Genomic DNA, 20,422 nt, shown 5'->3' with positions numbered 1-20,422 from the left:
TTGCAGGCCTGGCTCCGCTTCCTACCGCGCCCGCGACCCCAACCCAGACGCCCCGTGTCGGAGCAGCCTCCATCGCTCTCCCAGAGGCGCCTGCACTCGGCCCTGCACAGGTCCCGTGACGCCCCGGAGTGAGCCTCCACCTTCCCAGGGTCTCGTCACCTGGGGGCCTAGCCCTGAGGACGAGTGAGACTTTGCCGTTGTTTTCCTTTCTGATTTTCCCAAGCCCAACAACAACCTTCCACTCTGAATGTGGTCCGGGAAAAGTAATCGCTTTCAAGATGAGCCCCTTGGAGATCAAGGATCTCCCTGCCCGGATTCCCTCCGCCGGGAATCCGGTGGGTGTAAACTCCCAGGCCTGGTCCTGCGCGTGCGCACACCGATATTTCTGTTGGTAAAAAGGATCCCCACTCTTAACTCAGGAATCTCCAATTGTTTTGCTCACTCTCCAAGGCTCATATTCTCCTTTAAAAAATCCTCCCTTCCCCGTAGACTACCATAGCCTGCTGACGGAAAGGTCGTTTTTTGTATCCTTTCCCTAAATTCTTCAGGGCCTTTTCTAAAGTTTACTTCCTCTCACACAGGAGAGCTCTGAATAGGGATGTGTGTCTTCTTCTTTCTGTCTTGCCCCAGCTCTGTCCCTTTTGTCTTCCTAGTTTTTTTGTGCAATAGCTTTGGCACAGGCACATAATATTTTAAGTTAGTATTCGCTTGGCCTCAGGATGTCAGTGCTTCCCTTGAAACTGCAAGGCTAGAAACCACTTGAACTTTCCTTACCATAGCATGTTACCATTTTGCTAGGAAGAGATTTTTTTCAGAAGTAGTATCCAAATTTCACTCCTGAAGGAAATGTTTACTGTTGCAAGCTAGACAGGGTTTTCAGCTACTTCCTGTCACCTGGCACACATCTGCATGCCAAGCATCAAGAGATGTCCATAGTGAGCCCCTTTCTGGTGCCAGATCTCTCCAGGAAGCTTGTCAACCTCTCAAGTTCCTGTGGAATTCCACATCGTATCTCTTATTTCATTTAAAAGATCCTCTCAGTTGTGGATTACAGCCTTGATTTCCCTTCTCTTCCCCACAGTGATGTGCATGTACCACACTGTGCCAGGCAGTATACACACTACCCTTTCCAATCAGCAAATGGAATTTTATGACCCAAAAGACCATCACATCTTGCAGTCCTGACTCAGAAAGGGACCCCTCCCCAACCAAGCTGGGTGGTTACAAGTTGTCACATGTCTTTGGAGCTCTTATGTTTGGATAAATGACTCCTTTCTCTTGAGATGTGCTCATTTTTATGCTATACATATAAGTAACCCTCTGGCCTCATGACTGCACAAAGTTGGACAAAGCAGCCAGGCTTAAGTGGGTTCAAGTTGCTAAGAGTCCATCTATGAATTCTGCATGCATTTACATGGGGGAATGCATACACGTTAAGATTACTGGTGCTGCTGCTTCTGTGGGACTCTGCCTCTGTGGTCCCTGAGTAGCCCTTTTAGAATAGTGGAGTGGGCTGGAGGCAAGCCAGCATGAAGAGGTAAGTGGTAACGGCAGGACAGTCAACAGCAAACAGCATGGAGCAGCTGTGTAGTTTCTTGTGAAGCTTCCTGGTAGGAATATCCCAGGCTCGTCCCATAACATTTTTTTTCTCTGCTTTCCAGTTTCTGTAGGGCTGTGGGTGAAACACCACTGTGGACCCTGGAGAGAGGCATTCCCAGCTCATGCTGCAAAACATCAATTAATGAAACTTGGCAGTGTTTGAGGGAGCTCTGTTGCTGTCTATGCAGAGAAGACCAAGGGTCCAGCTGAGTGGAGCAAGTCCCAGGCAGCGTGACATTGGCCACCTGTCCTACAGAGAGACCTGGTGGCAGACCATGTTGTTAGGAGCCAAGGCCTGAGCTTGCTGGAGCCCAGCCACTGAAGGAAGGCTGAGGCAAGAGATTGCTGCAAGTGGGAGGCAGAGCCAGTGAGGGACTGGGCTTGAACCTGGTATCAGCAGATCAGAAGGCTAGAGGGAAGAGGGAGAGAACTAAGGCAGGGAAGGAATAGTGCCAGGCTAGACCACACCAGCCCCTCATGGCCTCCAAGCAGAATGCTGCAAAGGGCAGGGGAGAAAAGCGCAAGCGGGTGGTACTGACACTGAAGGAGAAAATTGACATTTGCACACGCCTGGAGCGGGGTGAGAGCAGGAAGGCACTAATGCAGGAGTACAACGTGGGCATGTCCACCTTGTATGACATCAAGGCTCACAAGGCCCAGCTGCTCAGATTCTTTGCCAATTCAGACTCCAGACAGGCACTGGAGCAGAGGCGCACTTTGCACACGCCAAAGCTGGAGCACCTGGATCGGGTGCTGTATGAGTGGTTCCTGGTAAAGCGTGCTGAGGGCATCCCTGTGTCAGGTCCCATGCTCATCGAGAAGGCCAAGGACTTCTACGAGCAGATGCAGCTGACCGAGCCCTGTGTGTTTTCTGGAGGATGGCTTTGGCGCTTTAAGGCCAGGCATGGCATTAAAAAGCTAGATGCATCCAGTGAGAAGCAGGTGGCCGACCACCAAGCAGCTGAGCAGTTCTGTGGCTTTTTTAGGAGCCTGACTGCTGAGCATGGGTTGTCCCCTGAGCAGGTTTACAGTGCTGATGAGACTGGTCTTTTCTGGCGGTGCTTGCCAAATCCCAACCCGGATGGTGGAACCATACCCAGCCTCAAGCAAGGCAAGGACAGACTGACTGTCCTGATGTGTGCCAATGCCACGGGCTCCCACAGAATCAAACCCTTGGCCATCGGGAAGTGTGGTGGCCCTAGGGCGTTCAGAGGCATTCAGCACCTTCCTGTTGCCTATAAAGCTCAGGGTAATGCCTGGGTAGACAAGGAGATTTTCTCAGATTGGTTCCATCACATCTTTGTCCCCTCGGTGCGAGAACACTTCAGAACGATAGGTTTGCCTGAAGACAGTAAGGCCATTCTCTTGCTGGACAACTCCCGGGCCCATCCACAGGAGTCTGAGTTGGTATCTGATAACATTTTCACCATCTTCCTGCCTGCCAGTGTGACCTCCTTAATTCAGCCCATGGAGCAAGGCATTCGAAGAGACTTCATGAGGCACTTCATTAGCCCTCCCCTCACTCTGCAGGGCTTCCATTCCCGCTACAGCATGAACGATACAATTTTCAATGTGGCCTGTGCCTGGAATGCCGTGCCCAGCCAGGTCTTCAGGCAGGCCTGGAGGAAGCTGTGGCCTGCAGGCGCCTTCACTGAAGGCTCATCGGAGGAAGAGGAAGTGGCAGCAGAACACTGTACCTCTAAGCCTCACCATAAGACTTTTGCCCACATCCTTGAGCTGGTGAAAGAGGGCCCCTCCTGCCCGGGCAGTAGGCTTCAGAACATTGGGACAGAGAAGCAGGGCACAGTTGGGAGGGAGGTGGGTGAGGCACACACTACTACACCACCAGCCCAGGCCGATGGGCATGCAGAAGAAGGAGAGCGTGGCACTGAGGAGGACGACGAAGCAGCCTGGGAGCAGGCAGCAGCATCTTTTGAAGCTATTGTGCACTTTGCTGAACAGCAGCCATGCTTCACCATGCAGGAGGCAGGGCAGCTGGATGCGCTACACTCTGTATTCAGGCAACAGTGGCAGCTAAGACAGCGGCGGGTTGCTCTGAGAGCTGTGGTCAAAATTGAGGCCTTCCAGGAGTGCCCTGCTGGTGGCACAGGCTCAACACTTTCCCCCTTGCCCTGCTCATCTACAGCAGGTGATCACTGATGATACCCTGCAGCTGGGCTCCCTAGAGTGGGCACATGCTCAGGCGCCCATAGCTCTCACCAGCTGCTATATTACTCAGGAGGCCTGGCCCCACGGTGTTCCAGCTGACCAGGGGTTTTCTGTAACACTGGTCATATGACCTGAATGGGATGAGACCTGCAAGGAGACCCCCTACCTGAAGCACCTCCGAATCTTCTGTAGCTGCAGATGGGGCCAGGCTGGGCCATGTATGTCAAGGGCAAGGCATGTCTGCCCAAGAGGAGAAAAGCAGCATGCTAGCCCCAGAAGGGTTGGGCTGCTGGGCGTTCCTGTGTAGGGTGGACCCCGAGCCTGGTACCTGAAGGCAGGTTGCCAAGGACTGACTCAGATCACCTCTAGTGCCATTATAGAGCACTTGTGGCTACATAGGCAACAAACAAAACCCTCTTACAGGTGCCTACTTCAGCCATGGTCCTAAACAGACTAGCATCCCCTGTGGCCAACAGGCCTCACAGCTCAGGTGTGAGCCCCACTGCAGCTGACAGGGTGGGATGGGTTTCTCTATAGAGTTAGAGCTACCTGGCCAGGTCCTCTCATCCCCAGGGACCATGGACACTGCTCTTTTCAGCCTTTGGTTCAAAGGCCAGTGCAAAGTCCATATTCTATGCTCTCCTGAATTTCATGGTTACAGCCTTTATGTGGAGAGATCTTGATGAGATGTTCCAAAATTAGTCCTAGGTTTGCACTGAGCATGGTAAAACAGGCTGTTGGGAGCTCCAGCAGTGTTCGAGCTTTTATCCTCAGCTAACAGGTTAGTAATACTACCAGTGAAGGCATATCCACATGGGTTGGTTTCACAAAATCATTGTGAAAGGATGCAGTTAGTGATTTCCCCAGACCTTGTAGCTGATTTGTAGCTTCTCATTTTATGGCCGCCTGTACCATCATTTCAGCAGGCCCTTTGTCCGTGGTCATTAGCGCTTCTGAATGTACATGAAATAGGTGTATTTTTCTATGTTCTTTCACTGCTTTCCCCTGAACTCCATTCACTCTCAGATTCGCGTCATGGTAACTGAATCGACACCTAGTTTTCATTCCATTGTTCACTAGTTATTCCACCAAGACTTGCTCCCAGGATCCCATGAAGCCAAGGGGACTTGGGGGAGAGTGGTTTGCAATTCTTACAACTGTCCAAATGCTGAGGCCATAGTCATTGCCTCTGTAACACTAGAGGCCATGTGTGTTTCTTGTTTTAAAGGCATGTGTGAAGACTATAAAAATCAGATAGTTTTCAGAGGTTTTGTGCTGATTCTTTGGGCCCTGCTGCCTCTGGTCATGCTGCTGTCACACCATTTCCTTCCCATATCTGGGGCGATAATGGCACTGTGTGCCATTTCTGGCTGTCGCCAGAGTCTTGAGTTGCAGCTGCTTGAGGTGCTGCAGGAGGTAAGAGGTCAGGGCTCACTGGTTGCTGGCAGCACCAAAGGACAAATTACCTACAGGATGTCATATGTCACCTCAGGTTTGAGGTAGAGCTGCTGGAGCTTTGGTGGACCTTGCCAGGTCCCTTGTAGATGGTTTACACTCATGAGATTTTCCATCTGAGGACCAGATCTTCCCCTCACTACCTGCTCCTGTTCTGACTATTATGGTCTGACTGTCAGAATGATGTCTGGCCTCCGAGCACTCCTTCCAGAGCCAGCTGAGGGAACAGCCCCTCTAGTTGGATCCCTTGTGCCCCACTGGGGTTCTTTTGAGGAGTAGGATCTGGGCCGTGCACTCTGCCTCCACAGAACACTTGGTAGCTTCCTCATTGGCTTGCCACTGGATGAATAGAGTATACAGTGTACAGAAATGTCAGGTGCATGTGTACTGTGGAGGCCCAGAGCTGCTGCTTATCTGGGCCCAGGTGCCCAACAAGCATTCCCACCTCTGCTACCTTCTGGATTCCTCACAGAGCCTCCTGTGCCCTCCAAACATGTTTGTCCTTCATTTGTGACTAGCTTCTTAGGTGCTGTAGCTGTGCTATGTGTTAGCTTTAGAATCTTTTCCTGGTTTTAGGTGGACTTGCTACCAGAAGCTGAGATAGCTGGTTGGACCCTGTTTCCCCTTCCCCTCCACAGACCTGCAAAAGCTTTTGGGAAGCCCCCAACTTCTCCAGAGCAGGGTGAGCTTCCTGGTCCCATTTAAATGCTTACCCTTCCCTGGGAGCCTGGTTGAGCCCAGCCCACCCCACCACCCCCCATCCCCACTGTTAGGTACTGCATGCAATCCTCTTAGGTCCCCTGGCTATTCCCTTCCTACTAGTGGAGACCAACCCTGTGTTCACTTTTGGGTGCCTCCTAGCAGCCAGGAGCTGGTGTGCATACACTCTTGTGTGCTCCTAGTGGAAGGCCCTTGGGGGTGGTAGCCATCTCATGGTGACATACCTGGCCCCTTCCCCCTGCACACATTTCCTGAGTCCTTGTCAAGGACCAGCCATGTTGCCATTGAGGACCCTGCAGGCCGCTCCTGGGAGGTCTGACCCCAGGTTCCTGAAGCTTGGGTTAACAGCACATTCAGGGCTCACTCCAGGCCGGGGCTGGCTACTCTGCCCCCACTGGGGTCTTGAGGCCCCTTGAGGGGTCTCCATTCTCAGTGTGACCTCTCCAGTCAGGTAGTCAGGTATAGTGCCTGGCCAGTGCTGCCACATTGGAATCTAGGAGAGGAGGCCCTGAGTGTGATGGGAGGTTAGGACTCCACAGTGCAGCTCTCCTTATGTAAGACAAGTGGCTTGTGCTTCTGGGGTGCTGGGTGGAATGTGGAATGCAGTCTCACCTGTTTCACAGGTAGGTGGTTTTAAGGCTCTTTGTCCTGAGAGTTAGTGTCTAGAGTGCTGGGGCCTGGACTGCCTGGCATTCTGCAAGTGTTAGAGAAGACCATCCTGGCTGGTAGCTAGTTGGAGGCAGCTGCTCCCTGCCTGTGGGAGAATGGAATTCCTGTTGGGTAGAGCAGCAAATATAATGGTGTGGGTCACCTGTGAGGATGCATCATTCCCAGGCAGCCAGCCCCAGCCATTGTCCATGGCAAGGAGTGTGAGAAGACCGAGATCACGGCTTTTGTCTGATGGGTGGAGCAGGGCAGCAAAGTTTGGGCCAAACCAGGATCCATCCCCATGACTTCTGTGGGAACACATAGCTGCTCTGGGAGGAGGCAACACAGGCCCTGCCCAGCACAGCAAGTGTCCTGGCATATAAATGAGCTTGGGTGGGGGGATGTTCTGGGTACAAGTGTCAGGACTGGGTGGTCCTGTAGCCTGGCTTACTATGGAACCATGAAGGATAGGCAGTGGAGCTGAATGGCAGAGACTGGGCAAGTACCCGTGCTTTCCCATTTGCCCAACACCCTTAGTATTCTACCACAGTGGCTGGAAGGGCATTGCAGGGTCCTCAAGCCTTTGTGTGGTCAGACAACCCCAGGCACCATGACTTGGGTAAAAGAGATAAACCATGGAGCTGTTGTTTGAGCAGTGGGGGCTCTGAGGGCCCAACAGTAGCCTCACCAAAGCAGAGATCCCTAGGCCCCACCCAGAGGCTCCTGTGGAGTTGTGAAGTCCAGAACTTCTGCCCACCCTCCAGCAGTGCTGGATAGTGCTCTATCCCTGTCGGACCCCTCAGGTGTGGGATGTTAGACCTGTGACCTCTATCTCCAAGATAGCCATATTACAGACTGCTCTTGTGTGTCCCCCCAAAGTAACTTCTTTGAAGTCCTAACCCCCAGTGGGATAGTGTCAGATGGGAGGCTTCTGGTCAGTGATTGGGTTTAGGTGAGGTCACAGATGACAGATTAGACCCCTTACAAGAAAAGGAGATTAGAGCTTTGCATTCAGCAGAATGTATGCTGTCTGCACACCAGGAAAGGTCCTTTGCAGACACCTGATCTACTAGCATCTTAAAGGCACTCCAGCCTCCAGAACTGGAAACAGTCAGATCCTGTTACTTAAGCCACCTGGTCTGATCTTTTGTTACAGCAGCCTTAAGGGACTGAGACACACAATAAGGAGAGGAAAGGTTCTAGCCAGCCCTGCCATCATCTAACAATGTCAGCCATGGGCCTGGCAGGGGGGTCTTGGGATAAGCGAGAGCTGCCCCCCTCCTAAAGGCTCACCAGTGTACTGGGCAATGGGATGGATCTACCCATTTCACCTTGACCTGGGCAGAGGAGATACGTGTGGAGCCAGGACCTGCTGGGTGGCTGTTGATAGAGATTCTAATCAGCTTCTACACAAGTGAGCCAGGTAAAGAATAGTCTGATCGTGGCAGAGCCAGGCTCTTTGGCCACATGTATCTCCTGGTGGGGCCACAGGTCTCTCCAGGTTTCACAACAGCAGTGCCAGCCTTCCCACATAATATCTGTTTCCAGCTTCCTGTGAAAACTTCCATGGATACTTGTGTATCTTCTACTCTGCTCCCTTCCCCCATTCCTTGTGCTAAGTTCCAGTCTCAGTACGGGGTCCTCAGACAGGTCCCCTGCTGCTCTGGCTCAGGTCACCTTCTCCAGAGACAGGAAGACCTGGGTACTCATGGACAGGCAAAAGCAGGGCATGGAGTACAGCTGTAGGCCAGTGCTAACCTAACCCCTTTCTTTCCCTCTGGTCTCCTGAGGTCCTAGTCCGAGTCCTGTGTGGCACCAGGGCCAGCCTGCTCTCTCTGTGTCCCCCTGCCTTCTTCCCACTTATTCCTGCAGGCCTGCTGGCTTCCTCAGAGACTGTTTCCTATACAGGAAAAGAGATGGGCCTGGGATGCAGAGGGCTCTACTTGGGTTGAGTGGGGATACCCCTGAGGCCCACCTGCTTCAGCCAAAGTGATCCTCACGGCTGCATGCTGGCCATGTCCCCACTCCCCTGCCCTGGGTTGGGGAGCCACCAGGCTGCTTACCAGGCAATTCTGCCAGGCCTTTAATGACAGAAGCCTCCTTAGATGTGGACAGGTGGGTAGGGCTGTCCTCTCTCCTGGACTTGCAGGGTGTGAGTTCTTCACAGTTGTCTAGGGAGGGTTGCTATGCCATGCCTGGCAGAGACAGGAACAGGATAGGGGACCATGGTTGTCACTGTCACCTGCGCATTACCCATAGGGACTCAGTAGAAGGAGCTGCTGAGGACGAGCTACTGGGAGGTGATGCTATAATTAGACCCAAGTCTATGGGACCTGGGGCTGGGGTCATCCTTTTCTGACACTGGCCCTTAGTGAGGGGATACCCCAAATTGTGTATGTGGCAGCCATGACAGGAGTGGGGAGGCAGTAGGTCTAGGGCTGTGGAAATAGCCTGTTCTCCTCTCATTTACAGGAAGCTCTCTGCCTGCTTGTCCTCACCTAGTGTTGGCCCTCTGCTAGTCATATCCCTGTTAATGGGACAGTACATATTAGCACAGAGTTTTGTTTTTCTCTGTAAGGTCTGCAGTGCTCCTTTTTCAGTAACAGGAATAGCTGCAATTTATGAAGACACATGAATCTCTTTTGGTTCCAAATATGGGCCACCAGGTCCCTCTGCACCTTATTGTTTAACTGAAGAGCAGTGTTTAAAATAATGGAGAAGAGAGCTCTGGGAATGGGTAGCTTAGAGAGGACCCCCTACTCCACATGGAAGTGGAGTCATGGCAGGGGTGGGGGATGTGCCAGGGTAGTTGTAGAACCTTCTGGCCTCCTTGGACTTGGCCCAGCCCTGGTCTAGGTAATTCTTAAACCAGAGTTCCTCTTCAGCCAAGCAACCCTTGGCCTCCTCCTTAGCACCCTGGACATCCCATCTTCATGTATTCCTAGAACCAAATGGTCCACTTCTCACTGGCCACAGGGCTCCAACCTCTAACACCTCTCCCATGCCCTGTCCACTCCCAGCCGAGGCATAGACACAAGGCCCTGCCCCACAGGGTCCTGCCCAGCCTGGAGGCAGCCTTCCGTACAAGATGGAGAGTTAGGTCCACAGCTCTCTCTCTCTCTCTCTCTCGGGGGGGGAAAAAAAAAGACTTACAAAATGTTGCTTTTCTACTTGCAGATAAAATGAGTGAAAAAGCCAGGCATTCTATTGAACTCAATCAGAGCTCTCATTGATTGAATTGTCTCCCCTCATGCCATCTATTGGGGCAATAAATGCATTATAGGGTCCTCCTCCACTAGTATTTATATCTGTGTCCTTTGCTTGAGTCCTCAAGTCAGCCTTGGGGGATCCCTTGAACCAGGGCCAAGTCAGGGTCTCCATTCTGCCTTTAAGGGCACCACCTCTGTGCAGAGCATAAAGCCACAAAAATGTGGGTGCCACCCTGCTCCTGGTGGGCAGGGGATTGGGCAATAACCCTCTTGTCATATTTTCCCAGGGGCTCACCACCCGCCACCCATCCGTGCGTGCTGCTACTTGTGTGCATGTGATGTGTATGTGCCAGAAGCCAGCACACCCACCAGGACTATCTGTGCCCACCTGCCTCAGTCTCTGCCAAAATCAACCCAGGGACATTTTCCTTCAGACTTAAGAGCATGACAGGTTCATGCCCTACTGATGCAAGAGTGCACAGCTTGGTGGCTCCTTTTCATTGTCCTCATTTGAAATTGCAGGAACAAATTCCCAAATCCCAAGAACTCGCCCAAGCTTTGGGCAGCCTGATCCTTAGCCACAACCCTTCATGGCACAGGTGAGCAGTGAGTCCTATCTGACCCATTCCCACCAGGGAGAACCTTGCCCTTGGTATCTGCTTGGCCCAGGCCCATCCACACTTGTACTTGATAAAAACAAATGGATGAAGGGGTACCCACAGCTCCTAGTTTGCTAATCACCAAAAACCCCACCCTGACCGCCTGGTACCCACATGGTATGCCAGCTGTGTGCTGGGCCCATGATGCTGCTGGTTCACAGCAGGTTAAGTGCCTCTCACAGTGAGCAGCCAGGCCCCCACAGCCTCTACACTGTGATCAAAGGCTTCTGGGGCTTTCTTATTGATTGGATTTTATTTGCTGACATTAAGTGTCACTGTAGACAGGCAGGCAGGCTTGGCTTCCTGGTTCATAAATGGGATCAGAGTGTTATTGTGAGTCCTTTGAAAGCATCACAAAGGACAGCTATGCCTGTCACCTGCCTCTACTGTTTAATCTTGTACCAGCTGCTGTGGCTTCTGCAGCCCTCCCAGGCCTCCCCACCCCTTGAGCCCTCAGCTGGGCTATTGTTGAACTCGAAGTCTGTTTATAGGCCATTCACATACTGAAAACCAAGGGGCGCTGCCTAGAGTGGTAAGCCAGGGTTCAGGACTCTGTATCTATGAAGCATGCCAAACAGGCAAAACCAGAAACAGAAGTAGGGTCCTGGGGGCTGGGTGGTGGGGAGTCCTTACTTAATTGGGTAGAACCTCTCTTGTGGAAATGGTAGTGGTGAATGCAGTAAGATTGTTCCCTCACAGTGGCTACAGCAGTGCCATTTATTAAGTGTGGTTTAAACTGCCAAAGCTGACAGACAATGAGAGGGCCCCGGTATCTGGAATGTGGACAGGAAGATTTAGAGGAGAGTACAGGGCCACGAAGAGCCCAGCAACATCAGGAGTCCTGCAGGCACACAATGGACTGTAGGGTCACCAGAGCCAGGACTGAGTCACTGGGGAGAAATACACACCTGATTCTCTTGTCCAGCCTCACTATCTCTCCATCACCCACCTGGTTGGAGCTCAGTTGAAACCTGCCTGGAAGGACAGAGGCTACATCCCATGGCCAGCCATGTAGCCAGGAAGAATGGCCAGGGAAGGGGAGTGGAGCCCCTGGGGGCTATCCAGGACTTTTCCCTGTCACTCCATCACTGCCTACCTGCTGTGGGTCCTGCACTGCCACATCCCAATGCTCAGTCCATGGGGTAGATTTGGGCCTGGAAAAACCAGGGAGGAGCCAGACCACAGAGCCCAGGGTCATATCTTTGGGGGGATGGCATGGATGGGGTGAGCCTGGTGTGTAATCTCCAGGCTCCAATTGCGTCAGGCCTGCCACTGGCTCCCCTGGCCAGGGAAACTTCTCCCTCTTTTCTCTGCAGGCTCTAGGGATACCATTGTAAATAAGAACATTGGCCTCTGGCCAGAGTCCCAGACAGAAGGAGGCAGATGAGGAGAGAGGCCTTGACCAATTGCTGTATGTTTGCCATGAGCTCAGATGTCTGTGGGCTTGGGAAAGGTAGACATCAGCTGCAGTTGGGGACCATGTTCTGAGGACAAGGTGCTCAGCATCTGGCTGTCCAGGGAGATGGCTCTGGGCCTGCATCTCCTCTCAGGTCCTGCTTGTATATTCACAAGGACCCTGACAGGCTCATCTCCCCAAGCAGCCAAGAATGTAGCCAGAACACATAGAGATCTGACTCCATGTGACAAAGGCAGAAATCTGTGAGGTTAAACAAAAACATGGCAGCATGTCCACCTCAAAGCTGTAACTTTGTTGGGCTCAACCAATGAACTTCGTCACTCATTCACTTCAGTCACTCATTCCTTCACTCATCCACCAACCTATCAACCCACCCATGTGTGCATGTATTCACCCATGTACCCGCCCTTCCGTCCACCCATTCATCTGTTAAACTATCCATCTATCCACTCATCTCCCCATCTGCTTGCTCCTCCATCCATCATTTATTTGTCCACCCAGTTGTACACATTCCATCTACATACCCATCTGTCCATTCATTGACCTACCCACCCATCTACCCACCCACTCATCCTCCCTCTGCCTCTCCATGCCTCCATCCATCACCATTCAATCACTGACCTGTCCTTTTGTCTCTGTCTGTCCATCTGATACTGTGACCATTAATCATGATTGTCAACTTGACTAGATTAAAAAACTCCTAGTAGATTAGTAAAATACACTTCTGGATGTGTCTTTGGGGTGTTTCCAGAGATGATTGGCATGTGGGCCAGAAAACTGAAAGGAAGACTCAACCTGCTTGGACATGGTACCATCTAATAAACTTGCAGCCCAGATGAAATAAAGGAGGAAGAAGAGAAAGTCAACCTACATATGTAAAGCTCATGCTGCATGAGCAGGGACATCTTTTGTTACTGCCACTGCCTGTGGACATCAGACTCCAGCTTCTTCAGCCTTTCAGTGTGAACTCATTATCAACAACTCTTCAGGGAACTTCCAGGCCTTCATTCTCAGACTAATGCCACATCCTGGATCCCCCTTGTTCTGTGACTTCCAGCTTGTGTTAAGCAATTACTGCACCCTCTGACTGTCCAGAAGATGGCCATTGTGAACTCTTCTGGCCTCTGATTCTGTAAGCTTACACAATAAATCTCCTTTAAAAAAGTACCTTTCCTCTAGAGAAACTAACCAACACAACCTCCTGAAAACAGCTGTGTTTCTCTTACCTGACACCAGAGCTCACAATGCATTCCTTGTCGGTCATTTGCTCTGATGTCATAACTCCCTCACCAGACATTCCCACCTTAGTGATGGAGAGTGGGAGCCCAGAAAGGGGCAGCAAGGTTGCAGTTTGGACTAGCTGAGCATTGGAATGTCTCCTTGACCCTGTTGAGCCTTCCTCTTCCTCCTCTTCCTCTTCCATCTTGACGTCAACTCTGTTCCTGGGGCACAGGCTATACTAGTTTCCTCCTTATATCCTACAGGTAAGAATTTTTTCAGCGTATTTTACAGATGGAGGCCTGCAGCCCCAGGGGCAGGGTGTGCCCCTGTGTCCATTCTCTCAGATGCCCATTAGGAAGGTGGGCAGTCCTAAGGCTTCTAAGTCATCCAATGGCCCACCCACTGCCCTTTGAAAGTCACCAGGGCCCTCCAGTGATCAAGCCTGCCAAGTCTGGGAGCTGGAGAAAGGTGGAGGAACCTCATCATGGGGTCAGAGTCTTTCAGTGATGAAAAGTCCCAGGCCCCAGGCACACAGCCACCTGGAGTCATGGTCATGCTCCTAATTCCTGTAGAGTACTCCACCTCCCAGACCATGCCCAGACAATCCCAGGGCTGGCTTTTTACCCTGGAGTCCCCTGCTCTGGGGTTTCTATTCTAGTTCTAGTGCTGAGATGCAGCCTGAGCTATCTGTGGTTCACCAGGGGAGCTCTTGCCACCCCACCATCCCAGAGCCACCATGTTTTGGGGCCAAATCAGCATCACTGCATCTACCTGGGACTGTCCTGGCCTCTCTGGCCTGGCTGTGTGGTCCCCATCCTCTGGATGCAGAGCAGGCTGTAGCCATTCCTGGGGGCTTGGTGCCTCTCATCTTCACTGTTTCTTCCACTTCCATCATGGATCATCTTCAAACTTTTATTGAGTACCTGCAGTGTTCCAGGTCCTTGCCTGGGCCTTGGCATCCTCTGAGGGTTTGTGATGTGAAAAACATACATGTCCCAGGGCAGTCACCTGAGCTCAGTGAGCAATGCTGCCTCCCTGCTCCACATCCTCCAGGTCCAAGTCCCACCACCTGGGCCCCTGCCTTCACCCTATTTTCAGCTTGGCCAACGGAAGACATCCACTCTCTAGAGAGAATCTAGAGCTCTAGATCTTTAGAGAGATGGAAGCGTGCTGGCTAGGTTTCTTGGGAAACTGATGCTCCCCATTAATTGAGGCCGGCATCCTGAAGACCTAGGTCCCATCCCTGCACTATACCCTTTGCCAGGGGGTAGGCCAGAAAGCCACACTGGGCATTGCATAGGTGGGAACAGCCCCTGGCAGGGGAAGTGTGAGCAACAGCCCAGTCCAGACCACAAGATCACAATCCTCTTGGGTCTTTTTTGGAGTACAGGTGACCTTGAGATCAAGACAGTGGGAAGCAGGAGCTCAGGGCCACAGGGATCTGCAGGCTTGCTTTTCAGGTGGTCCTCCTGCCCTGTCACTGCTGGCCCATTGCAGAGGAAAGGGAGGCTCCTTTAATATGGGAGGGACTTGCCCAGAGTCCCAGGGGAGGGAACCCAAGGAGCAGGTACATAGTGGGCTGATGGCCATGAAAGAGGGTTTATACTGTTCCTTGGCTTAAGAGCCTGGCAATCAGTAAGTCCTGGGGCCAAGAGCTGAAGGAGTTCCTGTTGCCTGCTCAGCCACCAGCTCCCTACATCTCACATAGCCCAAGGCTATTGACTTGCTGCCTCCCTGGAGGAAGTGGTGCCTGGGCTGCTACCAGCCTCCTCTTGTCCTGGGCCACCCAGGCTGCTGTGGAGATCATAGTCTGGCCCTGGGCACCATCAGTCATTGGCTTGAAGGGTGCTCATAGGACCAGGACCTGGCTTCCCTCCCCTGGGGACTCAGACCCCTCGGCAGGGGAAAGAGGAGTCTAGGAAGATGGTGCCACTAGCTCAACATTGTCTCTGGCTTGGAATGCTCTTCCCTTCATCAAGATCCAGTAGACCCCTTTGGCTGCCCAATCTCTGTTCCACCTTGGCATCACCTCCTGTCATCCCTGAGCAGCTCTTACTTTCAGGACTTTGTGCTCCTCAGCTTATCTGGCCCTGTCACCCTTGGAGGTTGATGGGTGGATTGAGATGCTGCTGTGTGGACTCTTGAGGTTCACACAGCTCAGGGGGCATTGGAAAACCCAAGACAGTCATGTGGGTCAGTGTGATCAGTGTGACAGTCAGAGCTGCAGCCACAGTGAGCACTGGGGCTGTGGAGGAGGGGGCTCTGAGCAGGGCCCTGTTCTTCTAAGGGGCTCTGTGGTTTGATAGGGTTTGTGTGTCCCTCAAGATTCATGGGCTGTAGCTTGGTCTCCAGTATAATGATGTGAGACGATCTTTAAGAGGAGGGACCTAGTAGGAAATCTGTAGGTCATGGGGATCCCTCCCTTGGATAGGATTAAGGCAGTCCTCATGGGACCCTGGTTAGTTCTTGCCAGAGAGTTGATATCGAGACCAAGACTGACCCTTTTCCCTCTCTCTGGCTTCCTATCTTGCCATATGACCTCTCTCTTGCATGAGTTCCCACCATGATGCTATGTGTCATGAGACCCTCATCAGGGCCAAGACAATGATGGTAACAAGCCACTGAACCTCCAAAACTGTGAACTAAATAAACTCTTTCTTTATAATGTTCCAAGCCTTGGGTAGTTTGTCACAACAACAGAAGATGGACAAACATAGGGGTCCAGGATTCTGTAATCTGTGGGTGAATCTCTGCGTGTGCCTCCCTCCCTCTTAGTATTACCGAGATGTGGGCAGCTGGCCTCAAGTCCTGGATGAAGCCATAACTGTGCTGGAGGCATGGTCTCAGGCACACCCCCCCCCCAGGTGTTCATCTGATTATCCATCTGAGGATGCAGCTCAGCACAGCCCTTGCAACCTGGCCCAGTGGTGCCCCAGAAGGGGACAGCCAGTCTCATCTGCAGACTGCTTGTTTCTGCTTCTCAAATAGCATGCTTATACCTGCCTCTGGGCCTTGGCACAGGCCTTCTTCTCAATCTGAAAGATTCATCCTGAGCCTTTAGGTGGCTGGTTCCTTATTACCCTTCAGGCTCACCTCATTATCCACACTCTAGAGGTTCCACTGGACACTCCACAGCAGTGGGTCTCCCTCTGTGTAATCCGGGCTGGACTGACTACTTTCTCTGATTGCTTAAAGTCCCCCCAGCAGAGGTTTCCTGGAGCAATCTACTTGCACCACAGGTGACCCAGGGCCTCAGACACTCAAAGCCACAGAGAGGAAGTAAGGCCCACCGGGAATCCACCCAAGACTATGTAGGAGCAAAACCACTGTAAAAGAACAGGTGTTAGTCCATTAGAGTAGCAAAAGAATGGTGGGCTAACTTAGATCCAGGTGCTAGTTTCATTGGGGAATAGTAATGCTGTGTTGTTTTCCAGAAACCAATAACAAAGTCCTTTCAGGTGAAATGATGTGACTGGGTTTGCTCCAAGATACTCCAGGAAGAGCAGGAAAGGACAGACACAGAGAGAACATTTGATGGAGGTCTGGACCTGAGCACTCTCATACTGGTCCTCTTCCCTTGTGTGCCAAGTTCACCATAGTGAACACCTTCCTCATACTGCCAGGGAGGAGGCTGCACCCTGCCAAGAGCTCTAGCTCTCAGCATCCACTCACTGAGGGACTTATGACAACAGGAGCTGCGCTGTACCCACACCGGAAAGGGCTCTCAGGCCACCCAGGGCACATTCCTCTTGGCAGGCTGTGTCCCGGGCTTTATCCCGGAAGCCTTTTGCTGGCTGACGCCAAAGTTCCCAGACACAAAGGCCTCTTTCCGCTGCTGCAGAGGAGGCTGGATACCTGGGAGGTGAGTCAGCCAGTGAGGGTGGTGAGTAACTGCCTGCGTCAGCTGCACCTGTGAGGGGAGCATCAGGAAGGGTCTAGGGAGGAGGAGAGGAGAGAGAGGGAGGGAAGGACGGAGAGCAGTGGAGGGAGGGATGGACTGGGCTCCAGGATCTGAGCCACCTTCTTTCATTTTCTCCCTTCCCTCCTTTCCTCTCTGTCCCCTCTGCCTGGCTTTACCTTCTGCACCTTGGGAACCTGTTCAGCCCCCATGTCATGGACAGCCAGAGCTCCAGCCCCGTGCCTAGGCCCTCCTGAGTCAGGGGTGCCCACATGTCTGGGTCATGCAGGGCACAGGCAGGAGTCTCACTGTGGGCCAGCCCTGGGCATCCAGTGAGCTGGGGTGTGCAGACACAGTAGGACACCGAACTGCAGTGTCTCCTGGTGTCTAGGCTCATTGACAGCAGCCCAGGCAGCTCATTGACAGCCAGATTAGTTGTTACCATCAGTCACAGCCTCTCCAAGGACGGACTTCCACCTGGGAGCAAAGGCAATGCTGCCAGGTATAAACATTCCCACCTCTCACAGACCAGGGCACTTCTATGTTCTCTCTGAGACAATGCAGTGTCCCCTGCTGGCCTCCTGTGGAACTTCCAGTGGACCAACCACATCTGAGGTCTGGCAGTGATTGTTGGATATGGATCAATAGGGGCTGATAGGGGACCAAGAGAGAGTAGGATCAGACCACCCCTGACCCCTGACCCTGACCATGATAACACACTGAGTTTTGACCCTGTCACACACTGACTCCTCAACCTGGCCACAGGCTGAACCCTGATGCTGCTAATAGGCAGTCTGAGCCCTAATTATAATATTCAATCCCGATCCCAGTCACAGTCCAAATCCTGGCCCTGATCACATACTGAGCCCTAATCCTGGTCATAGGCAGAGCTCTGATCCTATTCACAGGCCTAGTCCTGACCCTCATCATACTGATCCTAATCCCACTCACATGCTGAGCTGTGACCCCTCTCTTCTGTGAATCACACGGGAAGGCAGAGAGCTGGGAATCCCACTGTGTTTTGTTCTTAGAAGCCTGAGCTATCCCTGCCTTTTCCCCACGTGTGACTAAGTGCTGTCCTTGGCCACAGTCTGTTTCCCACCTCCACCACAACTCCACACCAAGTGAGGCTCCAGGCCCTCTAAGTGACAATCAGCCTCCTGGGGGTGGGTGGGTGACTGGGGAGCTGACTCACTATACAGTGGGAGAGAGTATGAATGCCATAGCTGAGTCCCCATTCCAGACCCAGGGCTGCTGCCTTCTGCTGGGGTGGGCAGGGATCCTGGGGCTGAGCCAAGACCCCTCCACTCTGGGCTGCAGAACACCTCCCCTACTCACTCACTGGGGCCTCTTTGCTACAAGGGTCAGGAGGTTGTCCTGAGAAGAGATGGGGGACAGTAGGCCTGGGAATGGCACTCCTTGTTGTTTCCTGAACATACCTGCTCCTTGAGGGTCCCATAGACATGCTGGGCCTAGCACCTAGGGGTGGGGTGCAGATGTAGTACAGACTTTCCCAGAGGGGCCAGTGAGCTAGGGGGAGGCCTTGAGAACTGGAGAAAGTAATCCTGGAGGGGGTGGGGCCATAACCTAAGAGGAGGCCATGGTCTAGGAGGGAGGAGGGTCATAATCTGAGGGGGTGTGGCTATGGTCCAGGAGGGTTCGGACCATGGTCCTGAAAGGGAAAAGGCCCTAGAGAAAGCCCTGCCCTGGAGGGGGTGGGGGCAGGACCAAAGTTTAGCAGGGGATAGAGTTATGGTCCTAGAGTGGGTGAGGCAGCCTCCAGGAAGGCTGGACCCTTTTATGAGTTCTCTATGTGGTCAGGGCTATGCAGCTGGGCTTTTTTGAGACTGCAGTTGTGAAATGGGTGGCTCAGCAGCGCGGGGGACAAGGAGTCAAAGAGGTGAGAGGCAAGGACTGAGCTTATTCTGGCCAGTGAGCTCTGTGTGGCCCCATGGGGGAGGGGGAGCAAGACTTTCATCAGACTCAGATGCCCTGGACTTTGCAGCATGGGCCTGGCGCAGTAGGGCAGGCAGACCCCTGGAGAGCCAGGGACAGCCTGTGTTGCAGATTTTGCCATTGGTGGGATTCCAGCAAACCTCTGAGAGGAGACTATTCTAGAAATTTTCCAGGGAAGGACCCGGAGAGAGCAAGGGCAGAGGTGCCCGCTGCCCCCACCCTCTGCACCCCCCTTCCCTCTGGGATCCACTATTTCTTTGGGATCTCTAGAGAGAGAGAGGGGCTGGGTTCAGATAGTCCAGCAGTGGTTGCCGGACAGGGGAAGGGTGGGGTGAGGTGCAGGGCCCTATTCGAGGTGCTGAAGGGTGGGCGGCTTGTCTGAGGGGAGCTGTTGTGGCCTGTGTGTGCCCGACTGTGCGATGCACACTTGCATCACTTGACACGGAGGCAGAACCCTTCCTTCCTGCCCGCCAATCAGTCAGGACAGGTGCTACTCATACCTCTCCTGTCCCCTTGTCTCCATTCTTGGACCTCAGCCACAGGAACTGACGTGGTTTCCTCATATCCCACAGAGAGGTAGGGGGAGGGTGCATGTACAAGCCCCACTCAGGAACAGGCCCCATCTGTGCTGTCTCTGCCCTGCAGCCTCTCCCCCAGGCAGGAGGTGCCCAGGCACATGGCAGTTCAAAGAAGTCAAGGCCCACCCTCTGTAATCAGCACCCAGAAATGTCAGGTGAAGGAAGGACCGAGGAGCCCCTGTCCCCACTGTGGGAAGAGCCACTCTACTCTGCTAGAGGGGATTTTTTGGCTGTGGAGCTTGTCCCAGCTTCCAGGAGCCCTCCTAGCTCTGACCTGCAAGATAGTGGGGAAGGGGTTTGCTTTACCACTGCTGCTGGCATGGGGACATAGAGAGCAATCCCCAGGCCAGCGCATGGACAGCAGCCAAGAAGAGATAGGGTCCCCTTGGCTGTGTGATCCCCAACTCCATCAAAGGACAGTTCACTCCCCTCCCTTTGGAGGACAGAGGGGTGCTATGCCTTACCCAGCCACGTCAAGACTACTGACCCATGACAATGCCAGCAGAACCTGCATTGTGTCCCACACTAGACTCAGAACTGGATTCTGTGGAGAACAAACCCCTGCTTGGACCTCCCTCTGCCCAGTCCTATTGCCAGAACAAAAGGCCTTATCTTAGACTCTGCCTCCAGAAAGCTTGACCTGGGCATGGCTACTCAGTAGGGCACAGCACTGCTAACCAGGTTTCCTCAGAAGTGCTGGGAGATGGTTTAATCTCACACCTTTGTACATCTGACCCAATGATCTCCTCAACCAGGACCTGAGCAGAACACACTTGGACCACTAGTTCAGACCCAGGGCCAGAACCCTTTTTGCTGGATGCAGAGGTGGGCCTCTCTGGGGAGGTTGCTCAGAGAGAGCTCAGGAAGAGGCTGAAGAGGGAGCATGACTTTCC

The 20,422-nt window shown here is 52.9% G+C and overlaps 1 protein-coding gene across 4 annotated transcripts in view; it reads left to right on the top strand.

Annotated features, from left to right (window-relative positions):
* Positions 1-16,800, top strand: part of Jrk (Jrk helix-turn-helix protein) — a 29,405-nt gene extending 12,605 nt beyond the window's left edge. For 2 of the 4 annotated variants that reach the window (XM_010639222.3, XM_033760899.1), the window contains 3 exons: positions 1,662-10,991; positions 12,628-13,360; positions 16,532-16,800. In XM_010639222.3, coding sequence (XP_010637524.1) covers positions 2,077-3,759 — 1,683 coding nt within the window. In that variant the 5' untranslated portion in view covers positions 1,662-2,076 and the 3' untranslated portion in view covers positions 3,760-10,991; positions 12,628-13,360; positions 16,532-16,800. Of the gene's footprint in view, positions 1-47; positions 111-1,661; positions 10,992-12,627; positions 13,361-16,531 lie in introns of those variants that run through there. The other 2 variants (XM_010639223.3, XM_033760900.1) reach the window with 2 other exon arrangements.
* Positions 16,801-20,422: the final 3,622 nt, after the last annotated feature.

Source organism: Fukomys damarensis, unplaced genomic scaffold, assembly GCF_012274545.1.
Source record: "Fukomys damarensis isolate Sample0158 unplaced genomic scaffold, DMR_v1.0_HiC HiC_scaffold_5, whole genome shotgun sequence".
NCBI lineage: Eukaryota > Metazoa > Chordata > Mammalia > Rodentia > Bathyergidae > Fukomys > Fukomys damarensis.
This window is presented reverse-complemented; position numbering and strand designations above follow the sequence as displayed.